General features: G+C 37.1%; 1 protein-coding gene across 9 annotated transcripts in view; it reads left to right on the top strand.

The window, feature by feature from the left end:
* PCNX1 (pecanex 1) overlaps positions 1-19,339 on the top strand; it is a 90,011-nt gene that overhangs the window by 13,656 nt on the left and 57,016 nt on the right. For 6 of the 9 annotated variants that reach the window (XM_039705576.1, XM_039705568.1, XM_039705570.1 and 3 more), the window contains exons 3-7: positions 386-491; positions 3,134-3,179; positions 4,018-4,107; positions 5,747-7,447; positions 17,964-18,096. In XM_039705576.1, the coding sequence (XP_039561510.1) occupies positions 386-491; positions 3,134-3,179; positions 4,018-4,107; positions 5,747-7,447; positions 17,964-18,096 (2,076 nt within the window). The remainder of the gene's footprint in view (positions 1-385; positions 492-3,133; positions 3,180-4,017; positions 4,108-5,746; positions 7,448-17,963; positions 18,097-19,339) is intronic. The other 3 variants (XM_039705573.1, XM_039705574.1, XM_039705569.1) reach the window with 2 other exon arrangements.

Here is a 19,339-nt window from a genome sequence, read left to right on the forward strand (position 1 = left end):
GAGTTCTATGTAGTTTTTTTTTCTATGAATTTCTGGGTGTTATAGTTGAACAGCTGATCCAAAAGTAACATGTGTGCACATAAAGGCAGGGAGAATTTAATGTCAGCATTTTGGAATGCTTTATTGGGCCTAAATCTTCATAGCTTGTGTTGGCTGGTGATGGCGGACTTGCGGCAGCAGTTTCTGTGACAGTGTATAGAGTGCTCTGGCTCAGACTGAGCTTCCTGTGTCAAACAGCCAGGGTTCATCCAAGATATTGGGATATATTTGAGTCCCTGATTCTTAAGAAGGGAATATTTGTTTTGCATATGCGCTCAACATAGACAAAATTTTGTTTAACTGGTGGGGATAATGCACTGATTTTTTTTTCTAATGTTTCTCTCAGTGACCCTGGAGGAGGGATTGAGATGTCAGAGTTCATACGAGAAGCAACTCCCCCTGTTGGCTGTAGTTCACGCAATTCTTATGCTGGGATAGACCCAAACAACCAGGTGAGAATTAAAGCTGCTACAGTTGTTGCTTTAGTATTGCTGGCTTTGCACCCCGTAGATATTCTCTTATTATTATTTTGTGGAGGTTTTGGGTAATTTATATTAAATAAAGCAATTTTCTGTTCTGTATATAACTGCTTTACTAAGAAGGCATTGCATTCTCCCACAGTGTAGCTCTCAACCCATCTTGTACTTAAATTAGGAATGGCTGGATTTTGAAAGGGAACCTACTGTTCCATCAGAAAGTGTTCCCTTTTCCTCAGTTAGTTTTCTTCTGATTTAAGAAGTCAGAATGGCTCAGAGAATGGTGAGCTAGGTACTAAGAACCTGCTGTGGTGGAATTCCCTTGTCCCTTTGGGTAGCTCAAGCTATATCTTCATGCTCGTGTTCTAACTTTGTCTTCCTCCCTTACTTTTGTTTGTTCTGCCATTTAAAGCTTAATCGGTAAATTTAAATGCTGTATTTGGGGAGGCTTCTGTTAAGTTGTCTTCGAATATTTCCACTGCTGATTATCTCTTGCAGTTGTGAATGGGTTTCTGCAGGTTATTATTCCTGATAGGTCATATTTTGGGGTCAAAAAAGTTAGTTTGCTAAAGTATAAAGAAAGATAAACTGCTGGAAATGGGAAGAATAAAACTGTTTATTTTTTGGATGCCCTCTGTAAAATCTTCACTTCCTTGATTGTTCAGCAGGGTTGGGAAGAAAGCAATAAATAGGGAGTCCTGCCAGATGGAAGTGATGAAGAACGTGACTTTATTACATTTTAATGTAACTTTATTATGCTCTAGTTGCCTTGGATTTCACTGGGGAAGTTGCTCTGTTTATGTCTACTAGGTTTATGTGTTCAAATTCCAGAGCATTGGATGTGCTGTTTCTTCTGTTTGGCTTGTGATATTTAGCTGGTTATGACTAGTTTTTATCAACCCTTCATGAGGACAAGTAGATGAACTGGCCAGGCTGTACAGTTATGTTGATAAGGAACAGTGCAGCATCATGGTAAAGACACACAACCTGTCTTCAAATGACATGGAAGTCCTTGGCATGGTATTGCAATATCATGTTCTTTTAATTAGCTCTCTGAGCAAGCAGTAGATAACGAAGTGCAGTGGTATGCTAATGTTGGTGTTTTATCTGAATCATGCTCAGTTATGCAGCATTGATACTCTTAAGAGATTTTCCTTCAAGAGAGAAGGTGTTTGCTGGTGCAGAGGAATAGGAAGCGATGGTCCATGTAAGAAGATAGAAACATGATGCCCAGACTAGTTGTTTGACTGGTCTTTGGAAAAAATATGTTCCAAACATAAGTGTTTTAATATTAAATCCTGTGGAGAAGTTCAACCTACTGTGAAAGAAAGTATAGTGTTTAGAATGTATTTGTCCTAAGAAAAGTAATATTCACTGGTCCTCCGTGATTGAATGTGCAGCATCAAAAAGGAACATAAACAGTAAGCATCTGAGTTCTGTTCAGTTGTTCAGTGTGAAATAGCTTTCCTGTGGTGATGCATTTGTATTCAATGACAGCCTTCATCAAAGCATATTATTGAATGGAAAGCTGTTGAAACATGACAAAATGAGTAACTAAAAGTGTGTGTGACGATGTTGTGAAGAAAATGTATTAAACAAGCTCTTAGCTGCTTTTTCAGGATATACATAAAGCCATTGTTCTTCTGTGCTGCGGCTGAATAGGATCTACACACATCTTCAGGTTACCTGGAATTGCTGTGCTTACAGAAAATAACTAATAGAATTATGCTCTTTCCCCCAGAGTAATTTTAACTAGGAATTTTTGGAAAACAGCATCCCAGTAAGTGTACATCTATCAATCAAGTGGCCATCATATTTGTGTATTATAGGTTCAGATTTTGCCTTTGAGTGTTCTTCCTCTATCTTATTTCTGAGTGATTTTATTACCTGACACCTGCATTGTTGTATGCTATTTATAGTTGAGAGATTGTATTGAAAATATTATTGAAGGTAAGACCAAATTCTCTTTAGCATTTCTGCAAAGTAATCTCCAATGGATTGTAGGATATATTTAGAGAGATAGATTGCAAACCTAAATGGTGAAATTTTTTGTACGAGCAGGTACCATGCCTGCTGGTTTGCCACTGAATGTGAAATTAACTGGAAAAATATGTATCTTTTCACATGGGAGCAGTTTTTGGATTTATCTTGGTGTTTACTGTGTTGAACAGATAAGTTTTATACTAAGGTTGATAAGTTTTATACTAAGATTGTTTGTTTTCTTGAAGCATTTTAGACAACCAGAATCACAGCATGAAATGTTAAATTTTACAACAGCAGTTACTAGTGTGGCACTGCACTTGTACTTTGTGGCCACATTAAGTAAGGAGAATTCCTAGATTAGGAACTTTTTAAAGTCAGCATAATAAAGTCTCCATGAATGCTGGCTTTTGAATGGAATAGTGCTGTGAGGTAGTTGGATGCTTAATTACATGACTTTTCATCTCTCTGCAGTGGAAACATAGTCAGAATTTTACAGCACGGTGCTGCTGGATGCTTTTGTGCCTTTAAAAACCTCTCCTAAGTGTATAGGCAAATGCATCTGTTGGAGTAATAGGAAATAACAATTGTTTATGTCCTGAAAGTGTACAGCTTTTTACATAATTTCCTGTTTCTAGGTTGGATCTGGGTTATCTCGTCTGGGAACAGCAGCAACCATCAAAGGTGAGGTTTTTAGCTACTTAAATTACCTTGCAGAAGCACTTCAAATCACTGTTGTTTTCTGTATTGTTTCCAAATGCTGTCTACCTTAGTCATCTTGACTTTTTTTTTCTTTTTTGAGTGAAATACAGCATTTACTAGTTGGAGGAAGTCTTCTTTGGACATGCAAATGATATGACCAAAACATGAGGAGAGAATATTCTGGGGCCTGTATTCTACTTCCCATGTAATGACAGGTTTTCCATTTGCCTATAAAATGCAGAGCCAAAGGGTTGGTTGGGGTAGACTTCTCTCTAGTATTTTGAGTTCAGTGCAACCAATGACCCTTCTAGTATTGTATATCAATGACTTGATAACTTCTTGTTGTTTTGACATTTAGCTGAAGTAATTTCCAGCACTAAGATGAAAAGATAACCATTTTGTATATTATGAGTATTTTCTTGTAAATTTTTCTAGCCAATAATAAGGCCAAAAAAATTGAATGCAAATTTTTGTCACCTTGGTTTTCTTTTTCTCCTTACTTTTCTGACCATTACAAGTATTTTCTTAGTCTGGCCCTCCTTTTTTTATGGACAACCATGCAAAAAGAAATATTCCAATAGATACACCTTTAAGGGGGAAAAAAAATCTTGATTGCCATTGAGTTCTGTGGAAGATAATAGAAATAGAGTAGGCAATACTTGTATCTAAAAGAAATCTTGTCTTATTGTAATTATGTAACTATTGTTACTTACCTATAAATGAAGAAATACAAGCAACAGTCTTTCATGACAATTGAGACTGTAGGTGTATGTGTCAATATTTTGAGCACTAGTACTCTTTTTTTTCTTAAAACTTGCAGGTGATACTGACACTGCCAAGACCTCTGATGATATCAGCTTGAGTCTTGGCCAGAGTTCTAGCCTATGTAAAGAAGGGAGTGAAGAACAAGGTAAAATTTCTTCTTCTCCATATTTAAACATGGTATTTTGTTACCAAAGACCGTGTGCTTATTATGCTAAATAAATTCATGCAGTTTATTGATACCCTTTCTTAGAGTCTATCCTGAAGTTCCCTGTTTCCTTTCTTAATTACTCAAGCTTCTGAGAAGTGTAATTTGAATGCTTATAACTTTATTCTTTGACTCTGTGTTCCTTGTTCTGACATCTTCCAGCAGGTAATAAATATTTACTGTCACCTTACTGCTGAAAGATAGCTAACTTAGATTTCTTTTGACAGTATCTCTTAAACTACAGGTGGCCTGTGGTTAATGGACTTCATTGTAGATTAATTTCCATTCTTTATGAGTACAGACAAATGTGAATGTGGTGGGCTTTTCTATAAAGCAAATAACCCCATACAGAGCTCTATGTTCTTAGAGCTATAGGCTGCTTCCAAGATGCACGTTATCAGAGCTTGATGAATTTTTTAAAACTTTTTTTCTACTATGTAAGGAAACTGTTAGCTTGTGTTCAAACAAAACTCAACAATTTTTTGTTTAGCTTCATTGTCAGGAAAAAGCCTGCTCAGACTAAAACAAAGCGTAAAACCAAAGGGAAATCTTTGCTTATTTTGCTGATTGTTAGGAGGAAATTAACTCTTTATTTTTGCCAGTTTAATCACCAGTGGTTGATTGGAAGCATTAGATGGATGATTCAATCATTACTGTGTGATTCAGTGCAAAAAGTGTGTTTGAAATGGAGCATCACAGGTGGCCATGCTGTTGTAATAGGCAGCAGGGTTCTGTGACTTTCAGCTGAATAATGTAACTGTGAAGTCTCTTAAATTGCATGCATTCAGATATACTCTACGGGAATTTAACAACTGTAGAAACTTAACTTGGCCTCCAGATCTGCTATTTTTACTGACAGTGGCAAAAGGGAAAGTAGCCTGAGTGTTAGTGCTGCCGGCAGATGGGCACTTCTACGGGAGACTGCTTGTGATAGGTGACAGGAACAATTGTTTTAACCAAGAGCTAACAAGGAATCTCATGATGTGCTTTAACAGCAAAAGCACCTCTTTTTTTTTTTTTTTTTTTTTTTTTTTTTTTTTTTTTTCAGAGGTAGTGACTTCATAGGGAGTTTCGTTATAGTACAAAAACACCTGTGACAGTGATTGCATCCTTGCTAGCTGAACTTATTTGGTATCTGGTAGGAAAGGTGATTTTTGCTGGGTTTTTGGTTACTTCAGTGTTAATGGGGTTTACTGTGTTTTCATGAATAGCTTAAAAGTTTGTTTAATGCATGTAGGAACCAAAAAGAAAGGCAGGGTACTCTTTTATAATTAAGAAACTTTGGGATATGTAAAAATATTAAGTCTGAGACACATGAACAATAGAAGAGGTTGGGGACTTGTCAGAATTGCCTTATCAGTTGCTAGGGATAAGCTGGTATTGATGGTTTCTTTTTTAATTAAAAAAAGGCCTGCCAAATTTGCCCAAATGTTATAAAATATTTTTAAATGGTAACGTGACAAATTCATAGTACTTGCAATTGGATTTTTCAGATAATTTACTTTGTCTGATATAAACAAATAGTTTTAAAGCAAGTTATATGACTTACATGAATATTTTAAAATATGTACTCAAACAGATTTGGCAACTGATCGGAAGCTTTTTCGTCTGGTGTCGAACGACTCGTTTGTCTCCATCCAACCTTCATTGTCCTCTGGACAGGATTTGCCAAGGGACAGCGGTGACAAAGTGTGCCTCTCGAACAACCAGCTTGTGGACCAGTCTAAAAACAGTGCATGTGACACAGAAGTAGCTTCACTGGTAACTCTACATTCTCACTCCTATAGGAAGGATCATAGACCTCGAGGTGTACCAAGGACTTCTAGCTCTGCTGTTGCTTTTCCAGATGCTTCACTAAATGACTTCCCCCTCTATCAGCAAAAACGAGGACTAGATCCTGTCAGTGAGTTAGAAGCTTCCAAACCCCCTTCTGGATCCCGAGAGTCTTTGGGTGAGAACTCTTGCATTTCAGGAGTTTTTCAATTAGATGACATTCTGAAAAGTAGCAGCCCTCAGCCATTGACTAAAAGTGGGAAGAGCAAATCCTTGAAAGCAGACAAAAGTATGGACAGTCTGAGAAGCCTGAGTACTAGAAGCAGTGGTTCAACAGAAAGCTACTGCAGCGGGACTGATCGTGACACCAACAGTACCATCAGTAGCTATAAAAGTGAACATACTAGCTCAACGCATATAGAAAGTGTATTGTCAGAGCACGAGGAGGAGTCTCCTAGAGAAGAGAAAAAGGATGGTAAGAAAAAAGACTGTGGTGTCGACTCAGAGGATGACAGTGGTTCTACTACTGACAAAAGGACTAGTAGCGAAAGGACTGCTGTGGAAGTGAGTCCTCTGGGTGGTGTTCAAGAGGTAAAGGGTTCTAATGCTTCTGATGAGATGCACAGCCAGAAAGGTCTTGGTGCCTCTGCTTCGGAAGAGGCCAATAAGAACCCACATGCCAATGAATTGACTACACAAGCTGACAGGCCGCATGGGAAGGCTGCTGAACAAAGAGATGAGCAGAGTGAGAAACTAGCTGTGTTGGTAGATTCAAGAGCTGCTAAAGAAACTAGTGGAAAACAAAAAGAAGGAGATGTCCGACCAAAATCTTCTAGTTTAATACATCGAACAGCCTCTACCCACAAATCCAGCCGGAGAAGGACAGGAAAAAAGCGGGCTAGTAGTTTTGATTCAAGTCGGCACAGGGAATATGTTTCCTTCCGAGGTGTATCTGGTACTAAACCTCACAGTGCTGTGTTTTGTCACGATGAGGACTCCAGTGATCAAAGTGACTTGAGCAGGACATCAAGCATGCAGTCAGCTCACCAGTTCAGCAGTGATAGCTCTTCCAGCACCACCTCCCATTCATGCCAGTCTCCTGAGGGAAAATACAGTGCTTTAAAGACCAAATATGTTTCTAAAGACCGTGGGGGCACAGACTCTGAAAATGCTCACAAAACCCACGTAAGCTCTGAAGGAATTAGCAAAAAAAGATCTACACGACGGACTTCTAGCACAAACAGTGCCAAGAATCGTGCCAGAGTGTTAAGCCTGGACAGTGGTACTGTAGCTTGTTTAAATGACCCAAATAGTTTAATGGCACCAGGTAACATAAAACAGTTAACCACTTCAAAATCTGATTTGGAAGCCAAAGAAGGAGAGGTGCTAGATGAGCTATCTCTGTTGGGAAGGGCTTCACACTTAGAGTCAGTCACTCGTTCTAGGAATAGCTTACCAAGCCAGGCTACATTTCCTGAAGGGGAAGAGCAAGAATCAGCAAGTGGAGGTAAGTAAATGACCTACCAGAAGTACCTTGCCATATTTTGTTAATGAGTCTGGTATCTATGACTTAAATTAAAACTATACTTAAGCATCTTCCCTGTTTCTCCAATCTTGCCCAGTAAAACTGAAAATCATTTCCTTCGTAATATGTTGAAAGAGCTACTGAAATGGGTGTTGAATCCAACCAGATTTTACAAAATCTCTAACTAGAGGTGGTAGGGGTTTGTTACCAGCAGTCCTCATTAATTAGAGCTGTATCTTAAACTATTATTTGTGATCAAATCACACCTGCTCCATTATACTGAGTAATAAAAATGACTGCAGCCTCTGGCATGGCTTGAGGTGGTATCAAGAAATAAAACCAATCCCAAACTCTTACCATGCTGCCTTTAATTGTGAATTCTTACAATAATCTAGTTACTAAGTTGAATTCTCCTAGGGATTTAATTTTTGCTTAGCCTTGCCGCTGCTGGCTAGACAGTCTTGTTTACTTTGAGTTTTGGGGGTTTTTTTGTCTTCATTATGTGAACACAATAACCTTCCAGTGCTGGAGAGGAATGTAGTTTCCTCTTATTTTCCCTAACTATTGTTTTGTTTGCTGTAATGTGAACAATAAGGTACCTGGAATAGCTGTTATTAATGCAGATTAGCAGTGGCCTTTAAAACAAAATTTGGAGCTCCTAATATTTTTTGTTTATTGCTTGTTATAATGTTTGTTTCTTTTCTTGGTTAACTATATTGTCTGCCTCAACTGGAAGGCTTTTTGTGTCAAGGTAGATGAGTGTCTTTAAAATACGTTTTCAGAACAGTATGAGGTTGCTAATTAACTCAGTCTGACTTTTGGAATTTTCAAAGGCCAATACCTACCAGATAATCTGGATCTTTACATCTAGGTGGACAAACCCTTCATAAAATTGTATTTTAGATCAAGACAGGTGTTTTTAGCAAATTATAGCAAATTTGACTGTTCCTATTATGTAAGCTTCCTAAACAAAATATAGTGATTCATCTTAAAAAGAGGCCCACAGTGAGATAAGATGTATGACCAATAGTGGGATTTTCTTTTTGTTTTGGAGTTTTTTATGGAGTTATTTTTGTGGTGTGTCCCCCAGTATTAACAAAACAGCTATAAAAATCAGTACAATTAATTTCTGGGGAGGAAGAGAAACTGTGCCACACTGAAGGTCAGCTGTGTATTGATTATTGATGAATTTTGACTGGTTTACAATTAGTTCAGACCTATTTCTATGCCTTCACTTTACCAATGTATGCGGATTTGTTCTTTCTTATTTTACTTTCTCTGTTATTCCTAGTAACAGGTTTTTGCAGTAGCTTTAATAAAAGAGTCAAGGTTACTCTTCTAGTACTAACCCTAGAAGTTAAGCACTTAACACACATTCTTCCTAAGGCCTTGTTGAAGTGACAGCTCTTCATGTCTACTGAGAGTAATTTGACTAATAAAAGGTCTCCTTTATGTATTTACCATTTTGACTCTATGCTTTCCTTAGCACAAAACTTGATTTAATTTTGTTTTGTGTTATTACTGCTTAAAGCTAATAAGATTCTCCCTTTATGTGCAAAGGAGGATTAACATAGCTTACGTTTTCGAACATATCAGACTTTATATGTGCTTACTACTTGTCAGTAGTCTGAAAGAATTAAGTGAAGACAGATGCTGAATATTATGAAATATTTTGATTGCTCTTTTAGAAAAGTTTGTCTTCCCCACCATTTCACTCAACACATTTCAAAGCAATCTTAAAGGTACAAATCTGTACCAGCTGAAGCAGGAAAGGTTTGCTGTCATTCTTGCTGGCCTGATCCATTTCCAGTTTAAAATTTTACATAAGGGTTATTTGAATTAGTATTTTGACTAAGTGGCAAATACCCAAGCAGTGCTACTCTATGGATTGCAGGCTGTCTTTAAGAAACAATTTGGAATCAAGCTCTCCACATCTGGTGACATGATATGGTTAATAACACTGGCTGTATATTGTTTCTTCCTACCAAGAGAAAAGGAAGTATTTGCTTTATAATTGTAAGAAATGAATGTCATTCTGCCTTTCTTTTTTTTTTTTTTTGGAAGCAGAACAAAATTATCACTTAATTGTTCTTTAGCACTGCTTAAACATTTATTCAGTCTTGTGTAGCACCAATGCAGTAATTACATTGCATTTAGCTGTTGGTGACCAATCTGACTAATTCTTTCATAGTGTCCTTCTTTACTGGTTTTTATCTTGTGTGGGTTTGTTGGGTAGTTTTCCCCACAATTTATAGCTTCTATTACAAGTTTTGTAATATCTGTATCTTTAATTGTGGATTTCTTCCTTAGGCTTACCCATTAGTAAGAGTAACGAGAGAAAATGTTTTAACTCTTTAGAATCTAAGTACTTTATAGCCAGTATTTCTTACTACTGAAATGTATTCACCTTTTGGGAGGTTTTTTAAAGACATACATGTGTAATATAAATATATGTCATGTGTATATATGTATAGCATTTTTAAAAAGACAATTAAGAATTTTTTTTTGCTTGTTGGAAGTGAATGACAGAATCAGCTTGGTTTGGGTTTTCATAAGATTGGGATATTGGTTGGATGTGCATTTTAGAAGTAGTTGGTCCAACCTCCTGCTGAAAGGAATATTTTGTAATTTTATATGAATATTTAAAAATGTCTGTGATTGCTTATGGTAACTTTCTGAAACAAATAATTAATAGATGCACACAGGATAACTAAAAGTCTCATATTAATACCACCTCCTCTTTTCCAGTCAGCAGTTTCAAATATTATTTAAATCAGTAATTATTACTTCATTTTATCCTTCGGTCTTTTGAGACTAGAACTACATTCTTGTTTGTGTAAGTGCTAAAATGTGTATCTTAATGGATGTGGTCTTCACTAACCTTCTGCTAAGCAGGATGTTGTACAAACTTGTACATATTTCACTTCTGCAGATACAACTTAGTAGTTTCATTTCTGTATTATTATGCCAGGAAGTGGGGAATGACTCACTTGCTGTGAGATAGTATGTGCATTTGAATAGAAATTGCAATTCATTAAAATGTGGAGAAACAGCATCTGAAAATTCTGAAATTAAGTGTATGTATAATAAAAAAATGGAAGACATCTTATACTAGTTATCCTTGTTCAACTATTCAGACTCCAAAAGCAGCTAGTGAATTGATGAGTCATGGGTTAGTTGCAATTGCTCCACTGTCTTGTGATACTCTGGAAATACCCTCTTTGCACTGTCCTGTGCCTGGTTTCTGTCAGATGTGTGCTGTTTCTGGATTGCTGTTTGTAACCATTTAAAGAACCACCATAATGCTGTATGTAACACAGTGATGTTTTGTAAAACTTGAGCTGACCTGAAAAGTCAAGTGTTCTCTCCAGTTCTATATTAATTGTAAAATATGTGCTCTTTAAGATTCTGCTGTGTTTTACAGCTTGCTGCAATTTAGGGTTCATTTACTTTTAAGTTCTTGAGATACGTACACTTTTGTAAATAAAACTGCATGTAGTGTGATGCATTTTTCCTTCTATACATTGCATAGCAATATTGAAGTAACAGCTCATACTGTTTTCTGTCTTTGAGGTCTGCAGTATATCTCTACAGGCAGGCAAAATAGGGCTTTGTGAATTTGCATTAGTCTTGTGTTTCATATGACAGATGGAACCCTGTTCACCTCCCCAGTCTGTATGTATTTGTACATGTACGCTTAGCGTGTCTGCCTGCCTTTGTTACAGTGCACTTCTCTGTTACTCAGCCAATGGTCATGGCAGCTGCTGCCAACATACTCCCTTTTATGCTAATGTTGCACATGGTCTGTGTCATGACTTGATTTGCCTGTTTTGCAGAGCTGTTCCATGCTTCTCATGGCTTTAGTTTTTGCTACGTTTTCCTGCAGATAGAATGAATATAATTACAGAAGATGGGGCTTCTGATCTTGTTTTCTGTGTGTCTGTCAGTTCATGCTCAAACTACTAAACCAAACAGTTCTGCATGAGAAATTGAAGATTAGAAATGGTAGAAACTGAAAAATGTGTGAAGTTCCTGTGATTGGGTTGTGTGTATGTTGGCTGTCTCTATTCATGTATTCAGCAGAACCGTGCTGTAACTGGACTCAGGTAAGCAGATCAGCAGTAGAAAGGGCTCTCTTCTTATAAGCATTTTACTGTACTGGCACAGCTTTTGTGTGTGAAGGTTGAGTTTTGCAGAATTCCCTCTCATGTTGGATATCTTGTCATCTCAATAGAGGTCAGATTGCTACCTTTCAGCACTTAAAGATGTAGTCAGTGTTAGAAATTATATATGAGGCTACTGTAGGATTTCTGCAGTTTTGGAACTTACCAATGAAATAACACCTGGAATTTGTCTTGCATCTATTAATTGTTAACCACTTCCTAGTAAAGCAGAATTTTAGTACATTTTGTGGGGACTCAATCCTGTGTTTTGTCCCCTTATGGATAATACAGAGGCTTTCATTAGATGTCTTTTGGTTGATTTGGGAAGAGTGATTCCATTTTGTTGACATGTGTTATTCATGTATTTGCTAAGTATTCATCTCAAACAGGAGTTGAATAGGAATTTTTGGTATTAGATAAGAATGAAGCTGCATCTTCATGCTGGCTTGTAGAGAGGTACCTGGGTTTATTGGTACGCATATAATGAAGAAAGTTCTGAAAGCTTTATCAGCTGTGATGGAATTGCTCACATTGCTACAAAATGTAGCTGTGAGATAAAACTCATTTGTTTTATCTATTGAAGTTGGCCACTAATTAATGTTTGAGGTTTTAGTTAAGGCTATGTAATGCAAACATTTCTTTCTATGTATGATATGCTAACATTGCATGCCACATATGCTGGTAATACTATGTTTTGAAGGTTTACAGCATCTTTTCCTTAAGGTGAATAAATCTAAACACAAGGTCAGAACTAACTTTATTAATGTCAATTATGACAAATGAACATTTGTCTGCTACATGAATATAATTCTAGGTATTGATTCCAGAACCCTGAGATATAGGTTCTGGATTGGGCAGGGGGTCAGCTGGGGTTTAGCTGTAGTTCTTTGACCCAAAGTACATCAGCATTATATTCAAGAGGTCTGTGTGAGTAGCCCAGTGTTTTTAAAAGTGGAATAATTCAAGTAGGAAGTTCAGTGAAGTAGGATAATTAAGACTCCGAGTTTCATCTTTGGCCTTAGTATAAAAATTCTACTGTCAAGCTGGTCTGTAAAAATGTTTGGTTCAGAATTCAAACCAGATGGTTTTATTGTCCTGCTTTGTTCCTTCCTTGATAGAGTTTTGCTGTTCAGGTTGTTGTAGTGACTGTTTTGACATAATTGTAAATATTTCTTCAGGCTAGTTTCAGACTGACTTTTTTGCTTTTTTATAAATCACAAAATTGGAGTCCTGGGCTTTACTTTCTCTCCTGAATTGTGTGTTATTTTCTTCTGCACTATTTTCTAGCAAAAGTTTGTAACTTGGAGGTATCACACTGTTCTCCATTGTTTCTCCTTTGCTGTGCACATCTCTGTTCTTCAGAAATAGTCATTAGTGATATCTTTCCTGAAATATCCACAGTAAGTTATAATACTCTGAGCTAATAATTTGATTTTTTCCTCAGAGAAGTATAAGTAATCCCTGCAGCTGTAGGTTTTATTAAGGTGCATAATAATATGGTCATTAACAGCTGCATACTGAAGATATGGACTGAACAGACTGCTTCTTTTTATTTGGGTATCTTTCAAGTATGCTTTTTAATATAGTGGTAGAACATGTGAAAATAAGCTATAAATGCCTCAGCCATGAGGAGAACAGTAGTGCTAACCCATAAATGCACATGAAGTACATCTCAGGTTTCCAACACAAATGAGATATAGGTGCTCAGTAGAGAAGGACAGCATTTCAGCTGTTTGGTTTGGCAAAATACATTCTGTCTTCGAAGAATTTAATTGCATTTGCAAATTTCATTGCTTATATGAGTACATGAGCCATAAACTATTCATTCCAGCTCTTGCTGAGAACTGGTAGGCTTAGTAATTAGTGATTGAAAATAGATCTGTTTCCCATTTGATAGGGTGAGAAAGGGCATGTCCAAGCATCACTTAGGTTCCCTGGGCACCTTTAACCATGCTTAACCTGACTAATGTTCAAAACCATCTAGGCCTTAAGTGATGGGGGAGGGGTGTTTGGTTTTTTTAGCTGTTTTTTTTTTTTTTTCTTTTTTCCTGAGAAGAGGGGAGGCTTTAAGCGATGGGGGAGGGGTGTTTGGTTTTTTAGCTGGGTTTGTTTTTTTTTCCTTTTTTCCTGAGAAGAGTGAGAGAGACTTTCTGCTATGGTAGTTTTTTTTTTTTTTTTTTCCTTTTTTCCTGAGAAGAGTGAGGGAGACTTTCTGCTATGGTAGTTTTTTGGGTTTTTTTTCTTGCTTGCTTTCTAGTTAGAATGATTGCAGTTTTTATCCTATGGACTTTATGGTTTTCCACATGGATACTTCACCCTTGTATTAGTTTCATACCACATCATTCCAGGAATCTTTGTATGAAATTTTTTTCTGTATTTTAGAATTTATCTAAGGCACTGGGTTTAGCATTTGTTTGTAGCAAAATGAAATGGTCTTATTGATGCAGTAAAATTTTGTCAGTTCTGCTTTTTCATGTTGTGCTTCTTAAGCTTCTATCTTCTAAGTTTTGGTTAAAAGTCGTGTTAAGTAGGTGCAGGGAGATGTTGCAGATGTTTTGGCTTGTTTTTATATAAATGTTCCTGTTCAAAGGAAAATATTTGTACTTTGTTTCTTAAAGCTAGGTATTTTCTATAACAGTTGCATAGTTGTGGAATAAAACTGTGAGTCTTCAGGTTCTGTTTAAAACTTAGTAAAACTACAGAAGTGAGCATAAAAAGGTTCAATATAAAGCATCTTTCCAAGTGTCTGATGACAAAATTATAGCTTCACGACGTTTTAAGCGTGTAACTGTTTCCAGTCAGAAGTGTTAAACATATTAATTCTAATCAACTGTGCATGCATACACATATTCATTAACAGATACAAGTGTCATTGTTTCTTCTTTGAAAAGAGTTATATTTGGAAATACTTTGAAAAGTGTTATATTTGGAAATAGGCATGTGAGAAGTTAAGTTTGCTACAAGGTTGTCACTAGGTCTCCACTTTCTGTTTTATTGATCTCTGGGGTGTAGGTTTGTATTTTCAATTTGTGCACTTTGAACTTCAAACATGATTTTTGTGTTCTTGAAGGTAGATAGTGCTGGGGACTCATATTCATATGACAGCATGCAGAGGAAATGCTTGAATTTCTTGATATGAAGTGCAGTGATTCTGCATAGAAGTGTAGAATAAAAAAACATAGAGCACCTTTTAGCAAACATTCTGTAAGCTGAAAAGCTTGTCTTCCTCTACTTAAAACTGAAGCGTGAACTTCAGAAGTATTACCTCTTTCCTCATGCTGTTACATGTAGATTTTGTACATGACTAGATGTTGGATCTTACATTTCTGGAGTCTAGGATAAGTTGTAAGCAATATTGGAGAATTGTATGTGACATCATAAATATTAAAGCTTATTTGTATTGAAACATAATAGAGCTGCTTTCAAATCATGGTAGAGGGAAGTTAGGAACTTCGTCTTATTTCCTACTGGTGAACTCACAAGCAGTTGCACTGCTCCCTCTCATTAAAGGCAAGTAGAAACACAAATAATACAAACTAACATGAATAGCTTTCTTTACTGGTATGTGTACATTTTAAATTGTATGTCTTCTGTGAAATTATATTAAAAACAAACACTCGCTAAAAAGTCTTGGGGAAGAGTTAGCAAATGCAGGGGTCCAATACAATAAACAAAACCAAACCACAGCCCCTCTGGTTTTCCTTTTCAACCAAAAGCAAACTTTCAGCAGTTTAGCTTTCCACACTTTGTGCTAATCCTCTCTGCTCTTTGGTCCTGTTTCTTACATGTAGCTTCTCGCAGTGTTGTGTAATGTTAGCCGACTTGGAGCTTGTTGGTCTGAACAGCCTTTTCAAAAGAACTTGTAGACTTTTATAGTGACTCTGAATGGCACCACCTGCATTTAGGAAGAAGGTGTATAAAAGATGTACTTTGAACAAAAGTTTCAAGATTTGATAAATCAAGAATCTTGTGGTAAAACAGGTAGAAAACTACACCAAAATCTACTTAGACTTTTAAAAGTTAAAATGAAATAATAAACAGCTAGAAAATGCCAGAGCTGTTTGCCTCTATAGCTTTGAATTTAACCCCCAAGTATATATTAGTTTTTTTAATTTTCTTTTTTTCTTCAAGCATGTTTGTATATCTAGTTTCATCTCGGACACTGTCTCTGTTAGTTCTTGAGACTTGCTTTAGTGTTAAATTTGAGCTATATAGGGAGGACCTATCATGTTTTCATAGTCTCTGTTTCAGTTATTGCAGAACATGACATGTAGCTGTCAGTGTGCTACCTTAAAGAATTGCACTTGAATGCTGCTTTTCCTAAGTAGCTGCAAGTGCTAATTAAGATACAGTGCTGATGTTTGCCATCTTAATGGTAATTCATATATTTACATTTCAGTTAAGACTAGTCACTGTTCCTTATTTTGTGGTGCTTAACTATGGTCTGATTACCAGAATTGCTTTTGCATCTGAACTCAGTGGAAGCTGTGTTGTAAAGATGAATTTTTATATGCTGATGTGTATCCTAGAAAAAATGAGCTTTATAAATTGTCATACAAAATTAATGGGTGGTTTTGACCTTGTGTGTCAGGATTCAGTCTGTCTTATTTAGTGTGGTTTACTTGCTTTGTACTTCAAGTGTGAGAGCTGCAAAGAAATGCTTAAAGAAATTAGTGTATTAAAATAAAGCTATGTATTAAACCACAGGAGAAACTTACTGAATTCTTGCTGAAATACCTTGAAAAGGTAGTATAATCTCTTGTTACTTAGAATTGTAAAAACACTTGTGGAGGAATGAGGAGAGAATGAGGGAACTCCTGTTTTTTCTGGAAGTACAGGAAAGGACTGAATTAGCATTGCCCTTAACATCTATAGTTTTGACAATGAAATGCTTGTAGCTTGAATGTTGGTGTTAAAGTAAATCTCTTCATGTAGCTTCTTTGTTTTAAAGCAAGCTATAAATTGAAGCTTCAGACAGAGAATTAATTTGGTAACCTGTGGTTCATGCGTGAATGAAACTCTTGTTTCAGCCTTTATTGCTTTAGCTGTGACAGTAGCACACAACCGTAGTAGGTTGCTATAGGTTGTTGTTCCCTGTAGGCCAGCATTAGAGTCTTTGCTGGTAAGTGTTGAAAGCTTAATGACAGTAGTGTTGGAACTTGAAGTGTGCTGAAGTGCATATGGACTGCTCTGCCTGTAGCATTCCTGCCATTGCTCTCTGTGGGGTTGGGTTTTTTTTTTGGTACAGGGGAGAGGGGATGTTTGTTTTTTGTTTGTTTGACACAATTCTTGGTTTTCTCACTCTAGCAACAGGCTTCTTGGCCACCAAGTTGTGACTTCCCTGTCAAGTTTATGATTTTTCTCTTACACTGACTTCATGTCAATTTTTTTTTTTTTCTCCTCCACTTGCCTGCCAAACCCTATTTTCTCTGTGGCCCATTCATTTGAGCTCTTTAGTGCTCTGCATTCAAATTGACTAGGAGCTTCCTTGGCTCAGGAGGAAGATTTCTCAGATTGTAGACACACCATGAAGCAGTCCAAATCTGAAATTGTTCAGATTGTAGTGCTTAAGGAGCACAGGTGGATTTTGGGGGATAATGTGTGGATAAATATTTTGATCCCTTGAGGACATACAAATTGTTTTTTACGATGTTGCTTTATAAATTCGAACCAAACCTTTTGTTTGGGAACCTGAAATAACAAAACCATCAGTCCTTAAAAATAAGTTATTCTCTTACTTATTCTCAACCTCCTGCCTCTGTGAATTATATTGTAATGAGTCTAGAAGGAGCAACATGTATCCCTTGATGCTTCTGAGAAAAAAAAGCTGCTTTTCTTTTGTCCCCTTAAAGAGTTGTGATGAGGTTAACTTCAACCCGGCCTATTTGGCAGAAGTTAAAAAATTGAGAAGATTCTGGTGAGAAGTGGTAGACAACTTTGCTAGGTAGTTCTTCAGGCTTCTCCTTAATTACCTGTTCAGTGAGATAAAGGGAGAGATCAGGTGTCTCTTCCTGCCATGCATTAACAGAAAAGATTTGGGATATCCAACCTTTTTTACAACCTGGCTATTTGGATCTGGGGGTGAAAAAACGTAAGCTGTATATTAAAGACCACTCCCCCAAGAACACTCCCCCAGCCACCCAGGTTTTTGCTGATAACTGTGTGTTGTGATCCTGTCTTGAGGCAGCTTGTTGGAACAGTTAGGACGCAAGCTACTTTTGTTGTGAGTCAAGTTCGTTAACTTGGGGAGGGTCAGAGGGAAGAAAGGAGTCTTAAGTTACTGTTGACGTAACTAGGATGGGTTCGTATTTGACCTAAAGTCTGTCTTGATGCAGCAGCACAAGCCAGCGAGGAGACTGTCACATTTCGCCGTGAACGCAGCACATTTAGGCGTCAGGCAGTACGACGCCGGCACAATGCAGGGAGTAACCCTACCCCTCCTACATTGCTCATCGGATCACCCCTCAGGTAGGGTATCTAAATGTTCCACCATATTTAGCATGCATGCAGCAGACCACTTCCCCACACCCACCAGTGTTGCCAGAAAAGCACTTTTTACTTCCTTCCCCACCATAACCTCCTTGAGCTGTCACTGCATGTCACTGTGGGCTTGTTGAATTGTGCATGTATATGTGGCACTATTTTAAAAATGGTCAGGATAGTCAGTCTCTAACATGTTACAGCTATTTTCAGATTGATATAAAAAATAACTAATGCTAACAAACTTAGCCTCAGTGGTCTTTATCAAAAATTTTAGAAACTTTTAATTTCAATCAAGAAGAGAAACCCAAGAAAATAGTATCAGCACTCCCCATTTTGGTTTTCTTCTCTTGAAGAATGTAAACATTAGGGACTAGTACTGTGATCACTTTTCACATTTGTAGATTGTGAGAGATAAGCAAAATGACAGAACTTTTATAAAGAGCTAAATACACGCTCCAAAAGAGACTCCAAATCTAAAATACAGGTAAACCTTTCTGAAGATCTTGCAGCTTTTTACAGCAAAAGAGAAATGATGAAGTAAATAGAATGCTCAGTATTGCTTAGTATTAAATATAATTGTGGCACTTTGCATGCCTTGGCAATGTTTAAAAGGTACTGTGCACATGTGTCTCAGGAGTCCCCCCAGCCTTTACTGGCCCCTTTGTTTACAAAGCTGAGCCTAGTGGTTTGTTACATACAGCAGCTCTGTTTAATCAGTCAGCCTGAACAGTAGAAATAGCAGCCACAATAAGTTTTTCAACATGTGTTTTAAGCCTTTCAATTTCTTGGTTGCTTATGGAATTGGAGAATCTGGTGAGGAGAACATGGCCTGTAGAAGAAGGAACAGTTCCCTGTGTCGAAGTAATTCTTCCTTCAGTTAGTTGATAAATATGTAGGAGTAATTGCATATGTTTTATATTCTTAATGATCTTCCTTCGTATGCTAAACTGTTGTTGTGTTTTGGGAATATTTATGTAGTTTTTTTGAACTGGGAAAACCTGTAGAAATGGAACAAAGAAAATACCTTACAATAGAGGATGGCAGAGGAATTATGCCATCTCTGTCACACCACTAAAATATTTGAGCACTACTTTTGCAGCTTTTCCTCAGGCGGGGGAGTGTAAGAATGGTACCTAGAAATCTAACAGATGAAGGATTGACTGTCTTATCAAGGACTGAAACTAGTTAGGTGTGGTTTTAGTGGCTAGTGCAGTATGAAGTAGTAATC

The sequence above is a fragment of the Passer montanus genome, unplaced genomic scaffold (assembly GCF_014805655.1).
Source record: "Passer montanus isolate IOZ18808 unplaced genomic scaffold, ASM1480565v1 scaffold18, whole genome shotgun sequence".
Taxonomy (NCBI): domain Eukaryota; kingdom Metazoa; phylum Chordata; class Aves; order Passeriformes; family Passeridae; genus Passer; species Passer montanus.